The sequence below is a fragment of the Meleagris gallopavo genome, chromosome 8 (genome assembly GCF_000146605.3).
Source record: "Meleagris gallopavo isolate NT-WF06-2002-E0010 breed Aviagen turkey brand Nicholas breeding stock chromosome 8, Turkey_5.1, whole genome shotgun sequence".
Classification (NCBI taxonomy): Eukaryota; Metazoa; Chordata; class Aves; order Galliformes; family Phasianidae; genus Meleagris; species Meleagris gallopavo.
The window spans coordinates 8,502,695-8,522,083 of record NC_015018.2 but is presented as its reverse complement, the minus strand read 5'-3'; the positions used below and the strand labels follow the sequence as shown (position 1 = coordinate 8,522,083).

Genomic DNA, 19,389 nt, shown 5'->3' with positions numbered 1-19,389 from the left:
GAAGTGAACTGCCTACTAATATTTCCCAACTACTTTAATTTCATTGTGATTTAAGCAGCCCAAGTACCTAAACTGTAACTACTGCAAAATTGATTTTTTTAATTTTTATTTTTTTAAGAAAGTAAATATTACTTAAATTACTTTAAATATTGCTCTTTTTTTCCCCCTGATGGCTCAGCAGCAGAGAATCCGTGTATAATTTTTGCCACATTTTGAGAAAAAGTCTTAGTCTTGTTTTGTGTGTCTATTTGCCTGGATTATAAAAGGGAACATGAAATCATAGTTTATCTTTGTTGAGCTAATATTGCCATACGCTAATATTAGTATTTCAATGAAAAACACACATCCAAGATGTCTTAGCCACAGAGCAAGGCAGTTTTACTGCTAACATTAGAGTACCTTCCACCTAATGGCAGTGTTTTTCAATATGCATCATGTCAGGTGGATATGCTTCCCTCAAGCTCTGGCTGGCTGATGACACGCTGCCATAAGGTACGGTTGGCTTCAGATACAACCACAGGCTTATTTGTTGGCCATGCTCACTTGAATATAGATCGCCTGTCTTTTAAGCAAGAAGAATCAGTAGGCAGTCCTCACTATTGCCCCATCGCTTGGGTTTTGCTTTAGGTTTCTCAACTATAATTTGTTGTATTTTACTTTCTTCCATTTGAAGGTAATTTTTTTTTTTTCCCTACCATAAGTCATCATCTCACCGTGGCTGTTAATTTCTTACCAAAATTGAATTACTAGTGATGTGTTTACTAATGGCTTTGCTAGGTGATTAAAAAAGATTATTGGGAACAAGTGTCTTACTACAGGCTGAAAATAAGTTGTCTTTTTTTCTTTTTTAAATATAGCCTCCCCTAGAGATTTATATTATTAAGACCATGGTAATGTAGCCCTTAGAGGTGAGGAGATTGCATCTTTCAAGTGTTCTCAAAGAATTACACCAGTCCAGTCTGTGAAATTAAACCACAACAATAAAAAGGGAACTTGCTGTATTTTATGAACACTTTTCCTCTGTAGATTCCATTTGTATTGGCTGTTTTCTCTCAGAGCACACGTGGGATGAAGTTGTCCCTTTTCCAAAAATTCTGTGATCCTCCTGTGCCAAATTTCTTAGCTTAGAAGTTAGAAGGCTCCCTGTCAGCTTCATAACTTCTCATAAAAGCTTGATGACAAATTGTTTTGAATGGTTGCTTTATTTGTTAATATCAGCTATACTGATACTGTCTGCTCTTAATTATCTTTTTTCATTTTTTATGCAGTCTTTTGCCCACTTCATTTTTTCTGTTGTTGTTATTATTAGTATTGCATTTGTCACAGGAGAAGGACATTTAGTGCAGGTATAGTACTGATTTCCAGAAGTTGCACTTTGGAGACGTGCACGTTCTGTTAACTGGCAGTACTGGCCTATGTGGGGGACTTGCTGGGGCCTTTCATGTATTTGCCCTCTGCTGAGCTGGGGATATGGCTTCTGTATCCTGTGTTTGGAAATTCACACTGAAATTTTGCTAGAAGTACACATTCTAATCTAATGGCCTCATTTTTATTGCTGGTTTTTTTTAGGCCTGATGATTATTTTTGTTTTTACCTTTCATTATATAAAATGCAACTGGAAGGTGTTTTGACTTGCACAACCTCCACTCTGTGCATCTGGATGAGTGAAATAAGATAGGGATTTCCAACATAAATATTCGGGAACAGCTTCGGGAATCTGAGCTGTATGAATCCAATATGCATTGATAGGAGGGGTGACAGGGGTAACTACTGACAGTTACATTTCCCCCCAGTGTCTGCATTCCAACGTCAGTGCTCCTGCCACTGGATGGGCCACAGGTCGAACTGTGAGCCTTCCCCACGCTGTATGAGCTGCAGTGGGCAGATTGTTCTTTGTTATTCAGAGAAGCTGCCATTTAAGGCAGTCAGCTAATTCTGTCACATGTACGGGCAAAACATACTCAGTAATCCTGATTAGCTTGTTAAATATAAAATATAGATGCAGATAACTTTTCTGAATTATATTGAAGTTGGCTAAAAGGGATGACTGTTCTGTTTTAGAAAGAAAGTATTACTGGGAAGCATATTTTAAAAGTGAAGTAGCTGTTTTCTTGGCAAGGTTGTTGTGGTAATTAGTCATGCTTTAGAAAAAATAACTAAATCAGCACAGAAGTTTTATCCGTGAGAAGAAACTGAACTACTTTGTACCATTTAAATAGAGTGGTAATGCTTAACTGAATAGCAAAACATAATCAGCGGGGAATCTTTTGTTAGGGAACGGTCTACAGGGAATATACACAAATGTTGATGAGTTTTTGTTCGCATTCCCCTCTAAATGTCTTACAGAGGTGGTTCTTTGCCCAAAGTGCTATATCATATTTACTTTTCTATTTATTGCTTTGAATTAGATGTGTAACAGACCTCCCTGCTAATCTTCTGTCTCCTCTCTTTCATTAGGGTCAGAGCTGGATAGGCATCTGATTTTAAAACTGCGCCCTCTGCTATTAGAAAAATTCACACTTGGAAAGTATTAGTACTTATTTTCTGGTGATGTCAATTCAGTAGTGTCTTAACATCTTCTATACCACTAAGATATCTTATGCTGTACAGAAGGTTTTTAAAGGATTTTATGCTCAATTCTGCTAGAGAAAGCAATTAGTGATTCTAAGTGGTTTGTTTTCGTGTGAACTTTGTTTAAACTGCCATTAGCCAGGTGGAATTCTTACTGCATTGCTAGACTGTAAATCTGTTACTTAGTCTTAAGAGTATTTGGGGAAAAAGGTTAAACATGTACCAAATTTATACTGGTTTATTCCAAGAGCTGCATTCCACATGCACTGTGCTGAATTGCAAATGTGATTTTTTTTTTTTTCCAGCTTTTTTCCCCCCCTAGGCAAAATCTAAACCAAAGATACAACACTGATACCTGTAAGCACAATAAGTGAAAGAGTCCTTTGTGCTGCAAAACTGGCTGTAGGATTTCTACAGATTTCTTTTTCTATATGCAAAGAAACAAACTATTGGATACTTGTGTGTGTGTGTGTGTGTGTGTGTGTGTGACCAACTTTTATGAAGTCTACAGTCAAAGCAAAAGAGCAGAGCAGCCTGGAAAAGCAGTATAAAGATTTTAATTTTGAAACTTGTGTTTTCAGATCAAGTTCATGATCTGTTTTTCTGTTGCCTATAGTATACATTTTTGCACTCATTTTTGAGTTAGGTCTAGGGTCAAAAGCTGCAAACCTATCAAATATCGAAAGCTACTTGGGTCTGAGTAGAGAAGAGAGATGCTTTTAGTGTCCTTGGGCTGCAGGAGGCTTGGAAAGCACAGGCCTTACGTCTGGGGTTGCCAGTGCAGATAGATAGCTGGAGGGACTGAGCTGATGGCGCTCTGTAGCGTTGGCCTGGAAGTCATGGGGTGGGAGGGAACCGGAGGTGCTGCGCAGGGTGGAGGCAGGAGGTGAGGATGTGGGAATCAGCTGAGCATGCTGGGGAGCAGTTCTGTGGGAAGGGGCTGGGGGTGGCAGCCTGTGGCCACGGACAGCTGCTGCCTTGCATCTTGGCATGTCCCTGTAAGCAGATGTGTTATCTCGGGCATCCATAGGCTCCCTCTAATTACTGTCTATGCAATACAAAGCAGAAATGACTTAAAACATGCCTTGTCTTTCACATTTAGTGGAGCAAAGTACGGTTTGCTAGCATATACCATTTTGGGGCTGGAGAGTGCCAAGGACAGTTTCAGGACCCACAACCTTACCATTACAGGAAATGGTAAGTACATATGGTACCAATTTAAGGAAATAAAAACCCAGTAACATTTTGCATTTCTCTTGTAAACTAAAGAGTTTAAAGAGATTATTTTTCTTGATACTTAATATAGAACAACTTAAACAAAATATTTAACTGTTCTAAAACAAGCATCTATACACAGCTGAGTAAACTATAAGTTGAGTACAATTTCAAGTCCAGAGGAAAATTCAATTCATTTGGGAGTTTCTTCTGTTATTTGCATCTTGATCTTAAGTGAGTTGTACTCATATATACAAATTATTTCCCCCTTTCTCACAACTAAAGGAGGGTATTGGAGCAAAGAACAGCTTTTTCCTCTGTAGTCAGAACAAAAGTGTATTTAAAAAAAAAAAAAGCAACTTAATTTGAACTAGACACCGGACAAAAACGTGTGCTTGCGATTTGCCTTGATTGCTGTATTTCAGCTCTGGGACAGCACAGCCTGCTGGTAGTAGTTGATAAGGATGCTAGCTTGGTGATTATGCTGCAACTGAAGGTGATATTTCAAGAAACACAAGTACAGTTCTTTGTACTTCATCCATTGTTTTCCAAAACCATCGTCCTTCCTGCAATCCACCCTTCAATCCACCTCGTTAAATTAAGACGTGTGACTTTGTATTTCACTCACTTCTGGTAACTTCATTTTTTTACATAGGTAAACTTGACCTGAAAAGAAAATTTAATTATTTACACTTCATTATTCTGAATAAGTACAGATTTGAAGATTTATGGGGCATTTGTTTCTCAACAGCTTAGAATAATTCTGTGTATCTTTGATACTATTTTCTACTTCAAATTCTTTTCTTTCATTAATTTGCGTAACACATTCTGGTGAGGAGTGACATACCTGGATATTTTGTTTCATTACAAGCATTTCTAAACCACAACTAAAGACAGAGTAATGTCAATGGAACGTTGCATTACCTGCTTCTAATTACAGAAGAGCATGTTTTTTGCATGACAAAGATAAGTATTTTGTTGCTAATTTCTTGGAATCATGAATGCTTTTTTTAGTGTGCAAGACAAGATAGCTACAAATTCTAAGTCTTAAAAACCAATCTGAAGCAAAATGCTTACATGTAAGAAGTCATGCCATGATGGGAAGGGCTTAGGGATCCTACTTAGATGAGGTAGCCAAAGTGATTTTCTTCCAAAGCTGTGAAGTGAGATTTAGAGGGTTTTGTTTGTTTGTTTGTTTTAAGAATAACTTGTTCTTGCAGAACAGTATTTCTTTTTTTATTTAAATTCTTTTAGAACTTCTGATGATTTTTAATAAAAAACTTACTGAAGACTAAGAATCAGTTTTACTTTAATCCTACAGGACGAGATCTCTTTCCTTACATGTAAAGAATGCTTACTCATATTCATGATCTGAAAGTAAAGATGAGTATTAGAAGTTAAACTTCTAATTTATTTATGGAAAGTATTCAGAACTCTGCCCTTTTTTTTTTTTACCTTTCCTTCTTCCCTTCTTCCCTTCTTTTTTTTTTCTTTTCTTTTTTTCTTTTTTCTTTTTCTCCTGTCTGGTCTTTCCCCAGAGGAATCTTCTTTTGGCTCCCCTGTATGGAAACATGTGCTGCCGTTTAGTTGCTCAGCCTTCCTGCATGGCTAGGGATATGATGACGGGATTTCTGAATCAACAGGTAAAAAAGTCTTGCTCGTGTTTAGATGCTCTTCTGGTAGCAGTCACCAACAGTTCACTGTTAAAACATTTCTGTTTTTCCCAGAGTGGTTTCTTCTTACCTGTTCTGCCTAGAGCGAGGGAGGACATCTCATAGTTACTGTTTACAAACAGTATCGTCAGTGGCTAAGAATCAATAAATAAACGTCTTCTTGGTGTACTCATCAATAAAACTATTTGGGCTGCTAGATACAGGTTGAGTTGTTTCAGAATCTGTTTAGCCCAGTAGTTAATAGCAGCAGTCCTAACGGTCTCTTGGCTTTTACCCTCATATATACCACTCATTCTCTTAGCATGGTGAACTGAGTGGGGAGCAGCAGTTAAACTCATCCCTCCAAAAGCAATTACTGTGAGCTCAGTTTACTTCTCTATTTTGATTCACTGCACAACTAGGCAAACAAGAAGGTGTGAGCAGAGGGCCATCAGGCAGGAGTGCCACATTGTAGGCTCTGGTCTCATCATGAAATTAAAATGTATTTATGAATGCTGCTCAGAAAATTATTTTGAGAACATGGAGATTCTAGACAAATATCTTTGAATGTACCACATGCTTCCAATGTTAAATACTCTTTTTATTTCTTCTGTTGCTTAATTAATGTAGCTAATAAAGGTGGGTTTTGTCCTTACTGTAGACACTAGTTCTGTGTGAAACGGCAGATTCTGTATTGTGTCATAAGACAGTGAATCTGGGAAAACTGTAAAATGCCAAAAGACATTTAAAAGTATTGGTAACATTTCAAAAAACATTGATTCTGAAGTGTTCTTGCAACAGAAGGTCTTTCTTTTAGGAAAGAATTGATACAGTGTGGAGAAGTTTTGATCACGCGGGCTGATTGGTGTATATACCTCACAATATGCTCTTAATTTGTAGCTTGTGTCTGGCAATTTCTGACTACTTCTTCCCCTTAGCAAATGATAGGAAATCTGACAAGCTGGAGGAGGCTGTATTGCATACTGAGAGGTGGAAAGCTCTCTTGTTATTACTCACCAGAAGAAATTGAGGCTAAAGTGGAGCCAGCATTGACAGTTTCCATCAATAAGGTAAAAATGATCATATGTAGGTTTTTCTGCTTGCTTGTATTTTGGTGTTTTTGTTCTTAATTATTATTGTGAGGGAGGTTATTTTTGTTTTACACATACATTTGGGCACTAAGCTGCTTGTATGCAAAAACCTCTGTAGGTAGTGTGTCAGTGGGAAATGTTGCAGCAAAATTTCCAGTCACTGAAATTTTTTGCAAGGGTGTTACATTTCTTACAGCAGATGTAAATTCCTTCTGTTGCACTAAACTGGTTAACATATAGGTAAAAAGGATGCTGTTTTCTTTAGGAAAAACGTGACTTGTTATATGACTGTTCCATTCCCTGCAGTCCTTTAGCAACATTCCGGGAGGCTTTTGTCCTCAGTAAGGTGAAATTTTAACAAAAGCTTTTTGTTGTTTCATTTTATTCTTCCACAGTCTTAATTAGAGGGAGAATTGGAAAACTGCTCAAAATATTTTAGTGTCTTAAAATAAGCTGCTTTTCTTAATACTGGTTTTGTACAGGGCACAGTTAACTTTGGAAGTTCTGTTCTCTGTAATGGTATTACTTGTGTTTTTCATAGTCTGATAGGCAAAGTTTGGATTTAAAACTTAACATTAAAATTCTGCTATTTGACTAAAGATGCTCTAAGTATTTAATTTTAAACAACTATTTACGTGTTAAATTTATGAATGTTATTGGAAGGACCTTCTAGAATGGAGAGCATTAGAGTGAACAGATGCTTTTAAAAGCTGTTTTTGCGCAGTCATCAAGAGTTAGTATCACATAAGGATGAGCAGAGGAATTTAATGTTGTTTGCAATTGGCCTAGCTGGGTTCATCTTTCATAAGCAGACAGAAACATTTGGAAACTGTTAAGCATGGGTTGATCTGGATTCTGGTGTTGTACTTCTGTGGCTGCTTGATGCCAGCACTAGCTCAAAGAAGCATTCCCCCCACCCAGTTGCTTGCTCTGGCTGCTGTGCTGCTTCATGCTGGGCAAGCAGCAGGGCAGCTGACTGATGAGCTGGACTAGGGAACTGAAGTGAGTTAAAATTAGCTTATCTTGGGGGGAGGAGGAGGACGGCTGGCTTCAACCATGCTTCTCCTTAATGCAGTCTTTTATCTAGATCCCTACATGACCACACGAGTGCTCGTGTGGTACAAGGAAGGAGCTAGGGCGAGACCGGTGATGTATAGGGCCATAAAGTAACAAAGAACTGCTTCTGACAACAGCAGTATCAGCTCTTGCTGGCTTTAAAGTTTCTGAAAAATATGATTGCGTTTTCACCTTGAGTAATTCTTGTATATTAACAAAACATTTAAGCTAGAGATAACAGCGTAACCTGCTTTCATGCGCTAACATTTCATGTGCTAAGATTTAAATTGATTCCTTAACTAAAAACAGACTTCTCCTAGTGTCCTGTATTCTAACAAAGCCATTTTTTTTCTTCGAGTTTACTTATTTACTTGTAAAAAAAAAAAAAAAAATGCTTTGACGTGATAAATACTTGAACAGTTTTAGCTGCAACCTCTTCAGTCACTTTTAATTGCGTCAGTTGAACTTCACTGAAACTGTATTTTCCAGTTGTTCACAATCTCTGTGAGGAAATGGTAAGGTTTAGTGAAACACAGAGCGACTACATCCATATTTTAAAATGTGAAGGGAGTATTTTTGAAAATTGTCTGTCAGAATCTCTATCTATTCTTTCCTTAGGGGTTGCTGTTTTGGTCTTTTTCCTTACTTTGCTTTTCCTTTTCAAATAACCATATTCTCCTAAGGGTTTTTGCTTCTCCAAATTACCAGCACACTTAGATTCTAAAATCCAGCTTTTAACGGGAGTCTGTCTGTATGTTGGCAGTTTATCTTTACAGGTAATGTACACAATGTACATAAATCATGTGTATTACACCATTTTGCCAAAGTATCAAACTGTTGGAAAATATGACCGTGAATCCTTCTTTAATTTAAATTGAAGCCAGAAAGAAAACAAAGCAATGTAAAACATATTTGGATGCTTTACTACTTAAACAGTTTCTCTTGAAAATAATATAACGGTTGTGGATTTTTTGATTCTTTTGTTGTGAAACTTGTGACATAAATGAAAATGAGCTAATCGCATGGGCTTATCTGCTATGTCTTGTTACTGAAATAGCAATTTCAAAATCAAAGTTGAGACTGAAAACTGTATGTTCCAACTAAAATCTCTTCTGGTTGCATCTGGTATTGTTACTTGTAATGTGAAGCTGATCCTCTCCGTGTAATTGAAAGATGCTTTTTGGAAAGTAATGAAGTCATATGGATTTATGAGGAAATCTGGAAAATAATCATACTGATAGTCTTATTTCCCTTTCCTTTGAATTGAGACTTGAAGAAGCCATTAAGACCACCAGAGTCATTACTTTAACTTCAAATGACTTCACTGCTACCACTGTTGAGCAATAACAGTTCTGCAGTTCCTATTATGCAAGTGTTACTATTATTGTTCCAGCTAAGTGTGATTATAACATATTATATTGCACAACTAAGTAGAGAAATTGTATTTTCTCTAACAAAGAAAATTAGCTGGAATCCAACCTGAACAAGGAATATTCCTAATGGACCAATTCCTAATTTTTTTTTTTGTTTCTTTGTTTTCTTTGAAGTGAATGATAAAGGCTTTGCCTACACTTGATAGTTTAGCAAATTGGTGTATGTGCCAGCACTTCACACTTATTGTTCAGTATCCTGAATACGTACCCTACTGTATCCTCTTCATAAATTATAGAACTTTCTTTGTGCATTGTATGAGGGAAGCTTCAGGAATTCTGGGACATGGTTTCTGCATAACATAGAACGTAGTTATCATGATTTCCTTCCTGGCATATTTTGCCAGCACGATGTTTGGTCTGGTGCCACGCGGTGCAGCAGGCCCAGAGCTCTCTCTGTGCTTGTACTAGCTGTGGTGGTGAGCAGGATGAGGAACAAATGTTTGCAGCCTTCAGTTGCTAAGTTCTTGTTGGAACATATTTTGGGCTAGGTCAAGTAGAGAAAACTCATGGGAAAATGTAGCGATGGCTCTGGCAGCATAACTTCATAGGGGATCCTGCAGTATTTTTGGGAAACTAGGAAGTTCATCTTGGGACTGGAACAGAAGGGTATCGTGTTCTTGGCAATGTGAACATTTAGGGAGCAAGCAATATTCACTACCTCTGTCAGGCAACTCCAGCACTGGTGAAGCAAGAGCAGACCTGAAAATCAGTGTTCTGTGTATTGTACTTATGTCCTACTGGCTGGTTTAGGTGACCCTTCACAGGTGAAAATATATAAGGACATAAATTAGTTAAATGCCCCCAGATATCTGGCATCTTCTGTTGTGTTACTCAACTTGCTTTTGCAATTGCTTGAAAAAGATGGTGGGTACAGGTAGGGAAAGCAGATACAGTGCCTGGATAGAACATGGTGGACCTTGTAACACACATGCTCAAATTGAGTCACTAGGAAGCCATGCTTTATAGCTCCCTGGTGCTCCTCAGTCTGCTGGTTGGTCATACAATCCCATCTCCCCCTTATCCTGCCTTTAAGTTGCTGCACTAAATTGAAGACAGCCATGATGATGCAGTGATCCTAACGTTACTCTTCCATATTATACTTACCATCCTGCAAGCGCGTGAATGTTATGGTGATACAAGCTTACAAAATGATGGAGATGAAAGGAGGAAACATAGCTAACATGGTAGATTCAGACTTGCACTCATATTTTAGAAAACCATAGTTTTACATTTATCAAACTTCCCTGCTTGCCTTAAAACAAACAACAAATTACAGTAGGAGCCAACAATTGTATTTTGTTTCCAATTTTTATTGTTCTTATTGTTTTTATTTCTTGCCTTGTTTTTTGGTAGTAAAATCACAAAGGAAGACTGTTATATGCAATTTGGTTTGTTTCATCTTAGAACAGATACATAGAACTGGATTTTTGACTTTTCAATATTTTTCTCAAGAACTGCAATTTGTATTGATGTCTTAAAATTATCTTTATAAACTCTGCTCCTCAGTGCTTCAGATCTAGCTCAGCAGTAAGGGGCTGCCTTAGCAATAAAATGCTTCTCTCTTTTTTTGTTTTGTTTTTGTTTAACTCTGCTTAGCAGATGAGCTTTCCAGATAAGCTGTATCAGGCAAAAAGAATTTTTGATTTGAAGGAGAAAGATATTGTACAATCAATGAACGTACAGATATTATAGTTATGAGACATACCGGAGAGCTTGGCTATGCAGTTATTACACCAAAGCAGAAAAGACAGGATGCTTACGCATATCCTAGGCTCGCTTGTGAAACTCCAGCAGAGTGGATCTCCAGAAGAGATCCTTCCCCCTGGCAGTCAGCTCTTAAATGGGTCTAGGAGAGGTGGAGCCAGGCTCCACCCTTCCAGCAGCACAGGTGAATTGCCTTCACCTGTGCTCCCGTGGCTGACTCATTGCTCGCCTCAGGTGGCAAACCTCAATCGGAGGTTCAGGCCGTGATTTAGCAGTTTTCATACAGATATAAATGAAGACTCATATTTATTTAGACATATTCTTTTAGCGAAAAGAAAAAGACATTTTCCCCATTTTCAAAGAAAATTAATCTTTTGCACATAGTAAGGATGTACAACTGGCCTCAGCCTCTCCAAAGGAGTCCTCTGAGTTTCCTCTGGGTTCAGCTCAGTTTTTCTTACTCCAGTTGGCTGGTTGTTCTGGGCTTTACAGGGGTGTAATGGAATTGGTTCCACTGTCTGTGAGATCGGGGAATGTGGAGCAGTGCTATGTATAACGTGGTACTTTAAGGCAGTTTACTTTTTATTTTTATTTTTAAGAAGAAGTGGGCTTGTGGTGTAATTTACCCAAGCTTGGCATATTCATCAGCCCATTACTGTAATGGCATCTTGTATCACTCTTTAAATATTCAAACATCAGGTACAGATTGTTGCTTGAGGATTTATCTCCTTTGAATAATAACGTAGTTATGGGATAAAACCTGGAGCAAACATCATTAAATAAACTTGTGTGTATGGTATGCTTGAAGTTCTTACCTGTCAAATGTTAATCTATTTGATTTAATTTTTTGCTGGTATCTATGGTTACCTGAGTTAATGGGATATAGAGCACTTATGGATGAATTACTTCATCTCCTATTTTTAGACAGAAGAATTTAAATGAGCATATCCATCAGAATGCTACAAGCAGCTGTTAGGATTTCAAACAGTTACTGAAGTAATGCACTGAAAATGTGGGGAATATTCTTGAGAATAACTTTTGTTTTCTGACGATCAGAACTAGACCTATCCCCATGGGTTCTCGTGTCTCAACTTAATTTCTGTTGGTTTCTATTTGACATCTGCAGTGCAAGTCTGACATCTGGTTGAAAGCTGTAGTAAGGAAGGTGGCTGATCTGTCCCCACTGTATTTTAAGGTGTGTCCTGAAACTACTCAGAGATTAGATTTGCTGCCTATCCAGCTGCGGAACACAGCACTGGCTTTAGCTGTCAGCTTCCTTCCTAATGCACAGTGCTCCCCATGCCAGGGGACACCCTTGCATGGCACAAGGCCTCTGCATGTTCTCAGTGTATGTTAGGCAGCCCCCTTTCCAGCCAGGCTCCAGCCAGTAAAGTGCTGCCCGGTTCCTTGGTGCTGGAACTCATCACCCCATCAAGATTTGGGCTGAGGCTGCTCTCCTGGATGTGCTAGTGTTGTAACAGGTCTTCGCTTGCTTGGCCAGGTGGAAGTGTATATGCAGAGATATTGCAGACGTTCTGCTTCTATTTTTGTAAACAAAGTGGTGTTAATTACTCTCATTTGTTCACCATGTTGTTGCAAACAGCAGTGTTGACTAGTTATTTTCTGGAAAAAACTTCTGTTGTATTTTGTGAGACTTCTAACATTTTTCAGTGTCTTACACATGAAACCTGTTTTTTTTTTTTTTTTCATTCAATGGCAAATGCTACTTTTTATGTTAGTAAGGGCATAACAAAGAAACCAGATACAGTTTTATTTTCATAGCATGTAGTTCGGGTGATAAAATCAGTTGAACTATGTCCCTGAACAACCTTGGCTGTAACAGTACTGCTGCATATTTCTGATATTAGTTGAACGTTTGAAGTAACGATTCATTAGTTCTGAATGATTTATGCTATATTTGTCAGTGTTTTTAATTATTTATATTGCCCTAAATAAGGCAAAACTAAATTCTGAAATGACAAATGTTTGATATTACAGCAAAACTTTTTTTCATGTTGGAAATGGTTTCAAGTTGAGGGAGGGAAGATTTAGGTTGGAAGTCAGGGGGAAGTTCTTTGCAGAGAGAGTGGTGAGGTGCTGGCACAGGCTGCCCAGAGAGGTTGTGGATGCCCCGTCCCTGGAGGTGTTAAAGGCCAGGTTGGATGGGGCCCTAGACAGCCTGGTCTAGTATTAAATGTGGAAGTTGGTGGCCCTGCCTGTGGCAGGGGAGTTGGAGATTCATGATCCTTGAGGTCCCTTCCAACCCTGGCCATTCTGTGATTCTGTGAAACTTGTTCAGTGGAACTGTATGAATAGCTTAAAATGATAGAGGCATTTTCCAACCTTAATGATTCTAAGATCAAGTCCAACCATGAGCCCATCTCCACCACGTCCTCAAGTGCCACCTCCACAACTTTCTTGAACACCACAGGGCTGGTGAGCCCACTGCCTCTGTGGGTAGTCTGTGCCAATACTGCACCACTCTTTCTGAGAAGATATTTTTCCTCATATCCAATATGAGCCTTCCTTGATGCAACTTAGGCCATCCTGAACTTTCTTAGCACTCTTGACAACTTCTACAAATGCTCCTTTAAATGGAGACATGATGAGTATCTGAATACATTTCCTGCTGCAGTTGCCTTTGCCCTGAATGTCCTGAGTCTCTGAAATTCAAGTAAAATATATGCATTCAATAAGAATAAAAAAATTGAAAGATGTGTAGGAGGAGACCTAACCGTGAAAAAGTGATTGTCTAGATGAAGATTTTTAAGAAAAAGAGGTGCTTGCTATTTTCTAGGTTTTTCACCCAACAACTGTGTAGAGTGATGCATGAGAACAGCTGGTGAAAGCACTGGGAGGGGAAACACAGAATGTACATTCTGTAATTCAGAATTGCAGTAATTCTGTTCCATTCTTTTTTGTTTTTTTCATGTATTGTATCATTTAAATTGTTATATGAGAAAATACTTTTATAAGCAATTCCTGACCTTAGTTCCTTTTTTCCTTTTTTTTTAATTGGAGATTAATCTGAATTAGATAAAAAGGCCAAATTATACTCCCATTATGCTGTCACTGGCCATAGTCTTACAAGTGTTGAGCTGAAGCAATAACTCATTACCACAGTTTGTCATTTTTAGGAAACCAGAATTCGACCTGTGGATAAAGACTCCAAAAGAAGAACCAATGGCTTTTCTGTTATCAACCCCCTGCCTGGAGAGGCTGCAACTCAACTTTTTGCTACTGACAGTAGGGAAGAGCTTCAGAAGTGGATGGAGGCTTTCTGGCAGCACTTCTATGATCTAAGTAAGCAAGCAGTGCTAGCATTGTGCCCTTCCTGAAGGATGTTATGTAACATCAAAGGAATCTTTGAACAACTTGAATCACAATTGCCTCATAATCCTTTGTTTGCAGCGATGGGAAGAAAAATGTTCTTTGGAATAATATTAGGTGGTGGTCATAGCTATTGGAAGACAAATATCCGCACGTTCAGTCTGGCTTTTTGCAGGAAACAATAAATAGAATGTGTCCACAAATCCAAAGTAACTTGGCCTCTGTTAGCAGCATTCTAAATTATTTTTGAAGGACTAATAAACTCTCACTATCTCTTCCTCCACTGTAGCTGAGTGGGGCTGCTTCTGCTTGCACACCCTTATCAGGTTTGTTGGTTTTGTGAGATTCTGCAAGACTGAAACCTTTGGGCCTGGAATCCTTAGTGGGAAGTAGTGAGGATGCAGGATCCATCTGGGGCCTTGGCAAGGATTCAGATTCAGCCAGTCCTTGCGAGCAGAAACATGTATATTCCTTACCCAGCAGTATTATGTATTAATTAAGTTGCAGTTTGCTATGTTAGGGATTGATTTTGCTGGTAATTCTCAGGTTTTGGTATGGTACCCCTTGCCACAAGGGAATGTGCTCACCTAGCCACAGTCCAATCCATTCAAGCAAATACACACTGCCTATTGGAAACTGATGACAGCTGTAACTTGATGTAAGTGAGGTAAATTGGTACCCTGAATTTTTATTTTTCATGCTAAAATGTTTGAAGATCTTCAGTGGTTTGGGTTTGTTGTTGTTTCTTTCTCCAGTAAGCTGTCTTACTGACTTCGGTAACCTCTGTAACAAAGCTGTTCTTACAAGAAGAAATGAGTTTCTTCTCATGTAAGACAGCAAAATGGTTTTCAGGTAGCATTCCATGGTTCTTGTTTAACACCATGTGTTAACTATAGGAATGATATAGATTGTCTTCGTTTTTTCCTCTGCTTTAGTAGTTTGACTCACAGGTTTACTAGGAGCAGAGAACACCTGACAGTTATTATGCTGTCAGTGACAAAATACAGTTGGATCCTGATAGTCATTTTCACCAGGGCAGAAAACAGAACCAGCTCAATTGATGAAATACTAGTGTTTAATCAGAGGCCACACCGAACAAATCAGTGAACTGAGCTTTTCTTATGTGGGTGTTGTAGTTTGTAGATCTACTCCTTTTTCTCTGAGCTACAAGAAGAGGTTTTATCAATTAATGAAAACACCAAGCACAAACTAGGACATCTTCTTTAAATTAGCTGTGGAGTGGGGTAAAAGAACTACTACTTATTCATTATAGATAGAATACCGATGGATTTTTTTAAAGACATTTTCCTTAGGTTCAGAAAAAATGGGTCACTTAGCCTTTAAATGCCTTTTTTTTTTGCTTCAGTGGTTCTAAAAAATCTCTTAAAATTAATGTGCTTGGAAAACTTGGAATGATTGGAATGAACAAAGTAATTTTACTGTGCCTTGTTTTCCTTAAGGTCAAAATCTATTAATAGTAAAAGAGGTTTTCTTGTCTACTAGCAGATAAAAGGCAAGTTACCCTCTACGAAAGACAAAACTGTTCCTTTACTATAGCGGTTGTGTAACACCCAGCTTGCAGTATGTTGATAAGTTATGATTTTTTTTCTGATGAATTTATACCGGGCTTGGGAGTTAGAAGGCAAACTGTGATATTTAATCATTATGGTATAAGAGTACTGTTGGGATGCTTCAGTTAAAGGTGGTAGCTCACAACTTCTGTGCTAAAAGTCATAATTAATTAAGAGTTGAAAATACTGAAAGTGCATCCTGAGCTCTCCTGCTAAGTAAGACTAGGTGCTTACTGTTTGGTATTGCTTTGGAGATAGGCTGTGTTAGGAAACTTAACAACTTCAGTTTTTTCAAGCTGAAGTGCTTAAGTTCCAATCGCTGTTCTCTTTTCTCTCTCAGGCCAGTGGAAACACTGTTGTGAAGAACTTATGAAAATTGAGATTATGTCACCACGGAAACCACCTTTGTTCTTGACTAAAGAAGCGACCTCTGTCTACCATGATATGAGTAAGTGGGATTTGTCTTTTCAAGTCGCAGGGTAACAGAAACAACATTGTCTGCATTGAGATGGCTTCTGGTGTTAATGTTGAAACGCTGATTTTTTTCAAGGGCAATTCAGACAATGAAAGAGCAACATAATTGCATACCAAGGAGTTCATGTTAAATCTGAATTTGTAATTGCGCCATTTATTTATTTATTTATTTAACCTTGAAACAAAAAATTTGTGATCTGAACTGTAAATAGGGAGACCTGAACATGAGGAACAAAGCCACCACTAGAAATAAATGCTTACTGTGGGAGTAGTATAAAGCTCAAGGAATGTAAAGGCAAAATAATCTCATCTAACTAATTGAAATTATTAAAAAAATAAAAAATTAAATAAAAATTTGCTCTTTTTAACACTACTTAAAAGCTTACCTAACTTAACTTGCCTACGATTTTTTCTTAATAATGTTGAAAAATATGCTCAGAACATACCTAGCTTGTATTTAAGACTTACTTTTGCAGAGCAAAATAGTTTGCAGCAGGATTATTTTAATAGTTTCATTACAGAAATAATATTTACAGACTAGAAAAAGTAGGTCACTGTTTTAATGGATCTAATACAGTAATGGGTGAAAAACACTGTATGACTATAAATGCTTGACTGCTTGCTGCTTGAGATTGGAATTGTGAAGATGCTCAAAATGCCATTTTGAGTGGGTCATCGAGCTCCTGTGCATCGGAGCACCGAGCAGTCACAACACTACCTCAGCTATGAACACAGAGCAGGAAGGCAGTAAATCAACTATATAGAAGTTCCATGAAGGTAAAGCTGTAGTATAATTCTGCTGATGCTCAAATATATCAGTGTGGAGCAGAACACAAACTCTGCTTCATGCTTAATTTACCAGTGTTTTTCTGCTTATTGACAGTATTCATAGGTAAAATCCTGTGTTTAAAATTGTTTTTAAAATCCTTAACGTGCGACCTGAAATAGAAAAGATATTGCTTCTGTTTTAAAGGCTAGCATTATTGCGGTCTACCTAGAAAATTCAATATGAGAGATCAGAAATGGGGCAAGAGAATCTTAAAGCACATAAAGAAAAATGGTATATGTAAAGACGTTCAATTTTCTGCAGGCCGGAGGCACAGGAATATTTAGTCATAGATTTTTCCACGCACCTTGTGTAAAATGAAAATTTCAAAGTGCTGTACAGCAAAATATATCTATTATGTAGATTGTGTCTGTGTGTGTGTAGATATGTATGTATGTATGTCTATATATTTTTGTAATTTTTTTTTCCAGCTTTTACTTGGAAAGAAGGATCAATTTTCTACCCTGTTCTCTCAACACCAGCTGTCATGAAAACAGTTCTATCCCCCAGCTTTCTCTTATGAAAGCATATGTAATCTTTTCCATTTCTTCCATTAATACACTTAATAGCAGTCCAGGTTTCATGAGACATGGTTAATAGTTTTGTATTCTGAACAGTAATAAAATAGAGAGGAGTAAAGTCATGGGTAGCATTTTAATCTGAGTTAATTGCTGTCCCTTAAAATTACAGGCATTGATTCTCCAGTGAAACATGAGGGCTTAGCTGATATCATACAAAGAAAAATTGAAGAGAGTGATGGTGAGTTCCTGCTTTGCCAGCAAAAAGAGCCTGCATCTTCCTTATGGGCTTCACTCTTTGATGGATCTCATGAGATGGTTGTTCAGAAAAATATGCATATTGCAAGTCCTAATGATGGCAGAGGGAAGAAAAGAAGAGCTCCGCCTCCACCCTCTGATAAACCAGCGTACAATGCAAAAGCACGTGGGAACACAGAGGAACAGGACAAGGAGAACTGGGAGAGGCCTGATGGTACATCTTGTAATTCTTTAGATTCAGCGTTATCTATGGAAACACAACAATTGCAGACTCCCGCTGCTGCTCCTCGCAGAATCTGTCCTTGTAGGAAAAACAGTTTGGCTGACCATAGGAATCCCATTTCTTTGGTTACTAAGACAGAGTCTGAAAGCAAACCAGTACCATCCCCTAGACGGAAACACATCACAGAAGTGCTAGACCCTAGATCACGGTTACAGCCACAGACTTAATTACTGGCTTAGAAAATTCCCTGGAATTTTAAGTAAGTTCTTCAGCCTTATACGTAACTTTTGAGTGAAAATTGGTATTGCCATGTAGTTTCTAAGTATTGAGGCTAAAGTCTTGTTGGTTGGTTGGTTTGTTTCTCTGTTTTTGGTCTTTTATCTAGAACACTACTACTAGCTGCATTATTAATTTACTTGTTATTGCTAACATCTGAATAATTACACAAATAATGAGGAAGGGTTTATCTCTATCTCAAATAATGATGCTATTTTTGAAACAATGTTTCAGTACTTTTCCCTTGAAAAACTGTCAGCATTTAGGGTATCTCAGAGTCTGTGCTGCAGGGATTTTACTGTGGGCTTCTCCCAGTCCCTCTGCTGATCCCATCTGCAGATCCTTAAACTAATTCAATGGGGAATTTCACATATTCAACACCAGTCTCCCAGAACTGATTTTTTTGGGCTTTGTGCTTGGGTTCACCTGAAATATTCTCATATCTCCCTCAATGTTTAAGAACCGCTGCTTATAAGATAATGTGCTGTGAACAGTTACTGCACACTTCTGAATGGCTCTGGATGAGTTTCTGAAGCAGTTCCACCAATTTAACAGGATCTCTGTGGTCCTCTGTGGTGCATGCACGTCTCAATGGACTGTGTCTGTCTGCATACGAACAGGAATGGAATCCATCAGTATGGTTTACTTTTGGACTAATACAAACATGTCAAAGCAGTTCTGCCAATGAATACCTATTAGGGATTTTTTTTTTTAAATCTTTTTTTTTTTTTTTGATGAATGAAGCTCTGTCGCATCACTCCTCCTTCATGGTACTTCTCAGCTGTTCCTTGTAGACAGCTTTTTGTAAAGGTGATGGCATTATTGGTAAACAAATAGGTTTTTTATTTCCCCACTCATTTTTGAAATAAGAGAACAAATTCTTCACTTGAAAATATTGAACTCTGATGTTCTTATATCACTGTTCACTAATTTTTTATAAGAAGCGTGGGTTATTATGGTTCCTGTGGCACCTGCAAAAAATCTATTTCATGCAGAAAAGATTCCTTTTTCCTGGATCCACAGCTTAAATATCCAGCCCTTTCCTTGCTTGATGCATTTCTCTCAGAAGCTGGAATTTAGCCAGGAGCAAAGGTCTGCTTGCAGATTTTCCTCTAGAGCCTTAGTATTCAGACTTGTGTTGAGTCTTTATCAGCAACTGTATACATACACGTCATTAATTTTTTTTTTTTT

General features: G+C 38.0%; 1 protein-coding gene across 1 annotated transcript in view; it reads left to right on the top strand.

Moving 5' to 3' along the window:
- The window catches only part of RTKN2 (rhotekin 2), a 30,798-nt gene extending 11,415 nt beyond the window's left edge, over positions 1-19,383 (top strand). The window contains exons 7-12 of the mRNA XM_031554567.1: positions 3,674-3,772; positions 5,327-5,429; positions 6,377-6,508; positions 13,860-14,025; positions 15,964-16,071; positions 17,614-19,383. Coding sequence (XP_031410427.1) covers positions 3,674-3,772; positions 5,327-5,429; positions 6,377-6,508; positions 13,860-14,025; positions 15,964-16,071; positions 17,614-18,149 — 1,144 coding nt within the window. The 3' untranslated portion in view covers positions 18,150-19,383. The remainder of the gene's footprint in view (positions 1-3,673; positions 3,773-5,326; positions 5,430-6,376; positions 6,509-13,859; positions 14,026-15,963; positions 16,072-17,613) is intronic.
- The last annotated feature ends 6 nt before the right edge of the window (positions 19,384-19,389 follow it).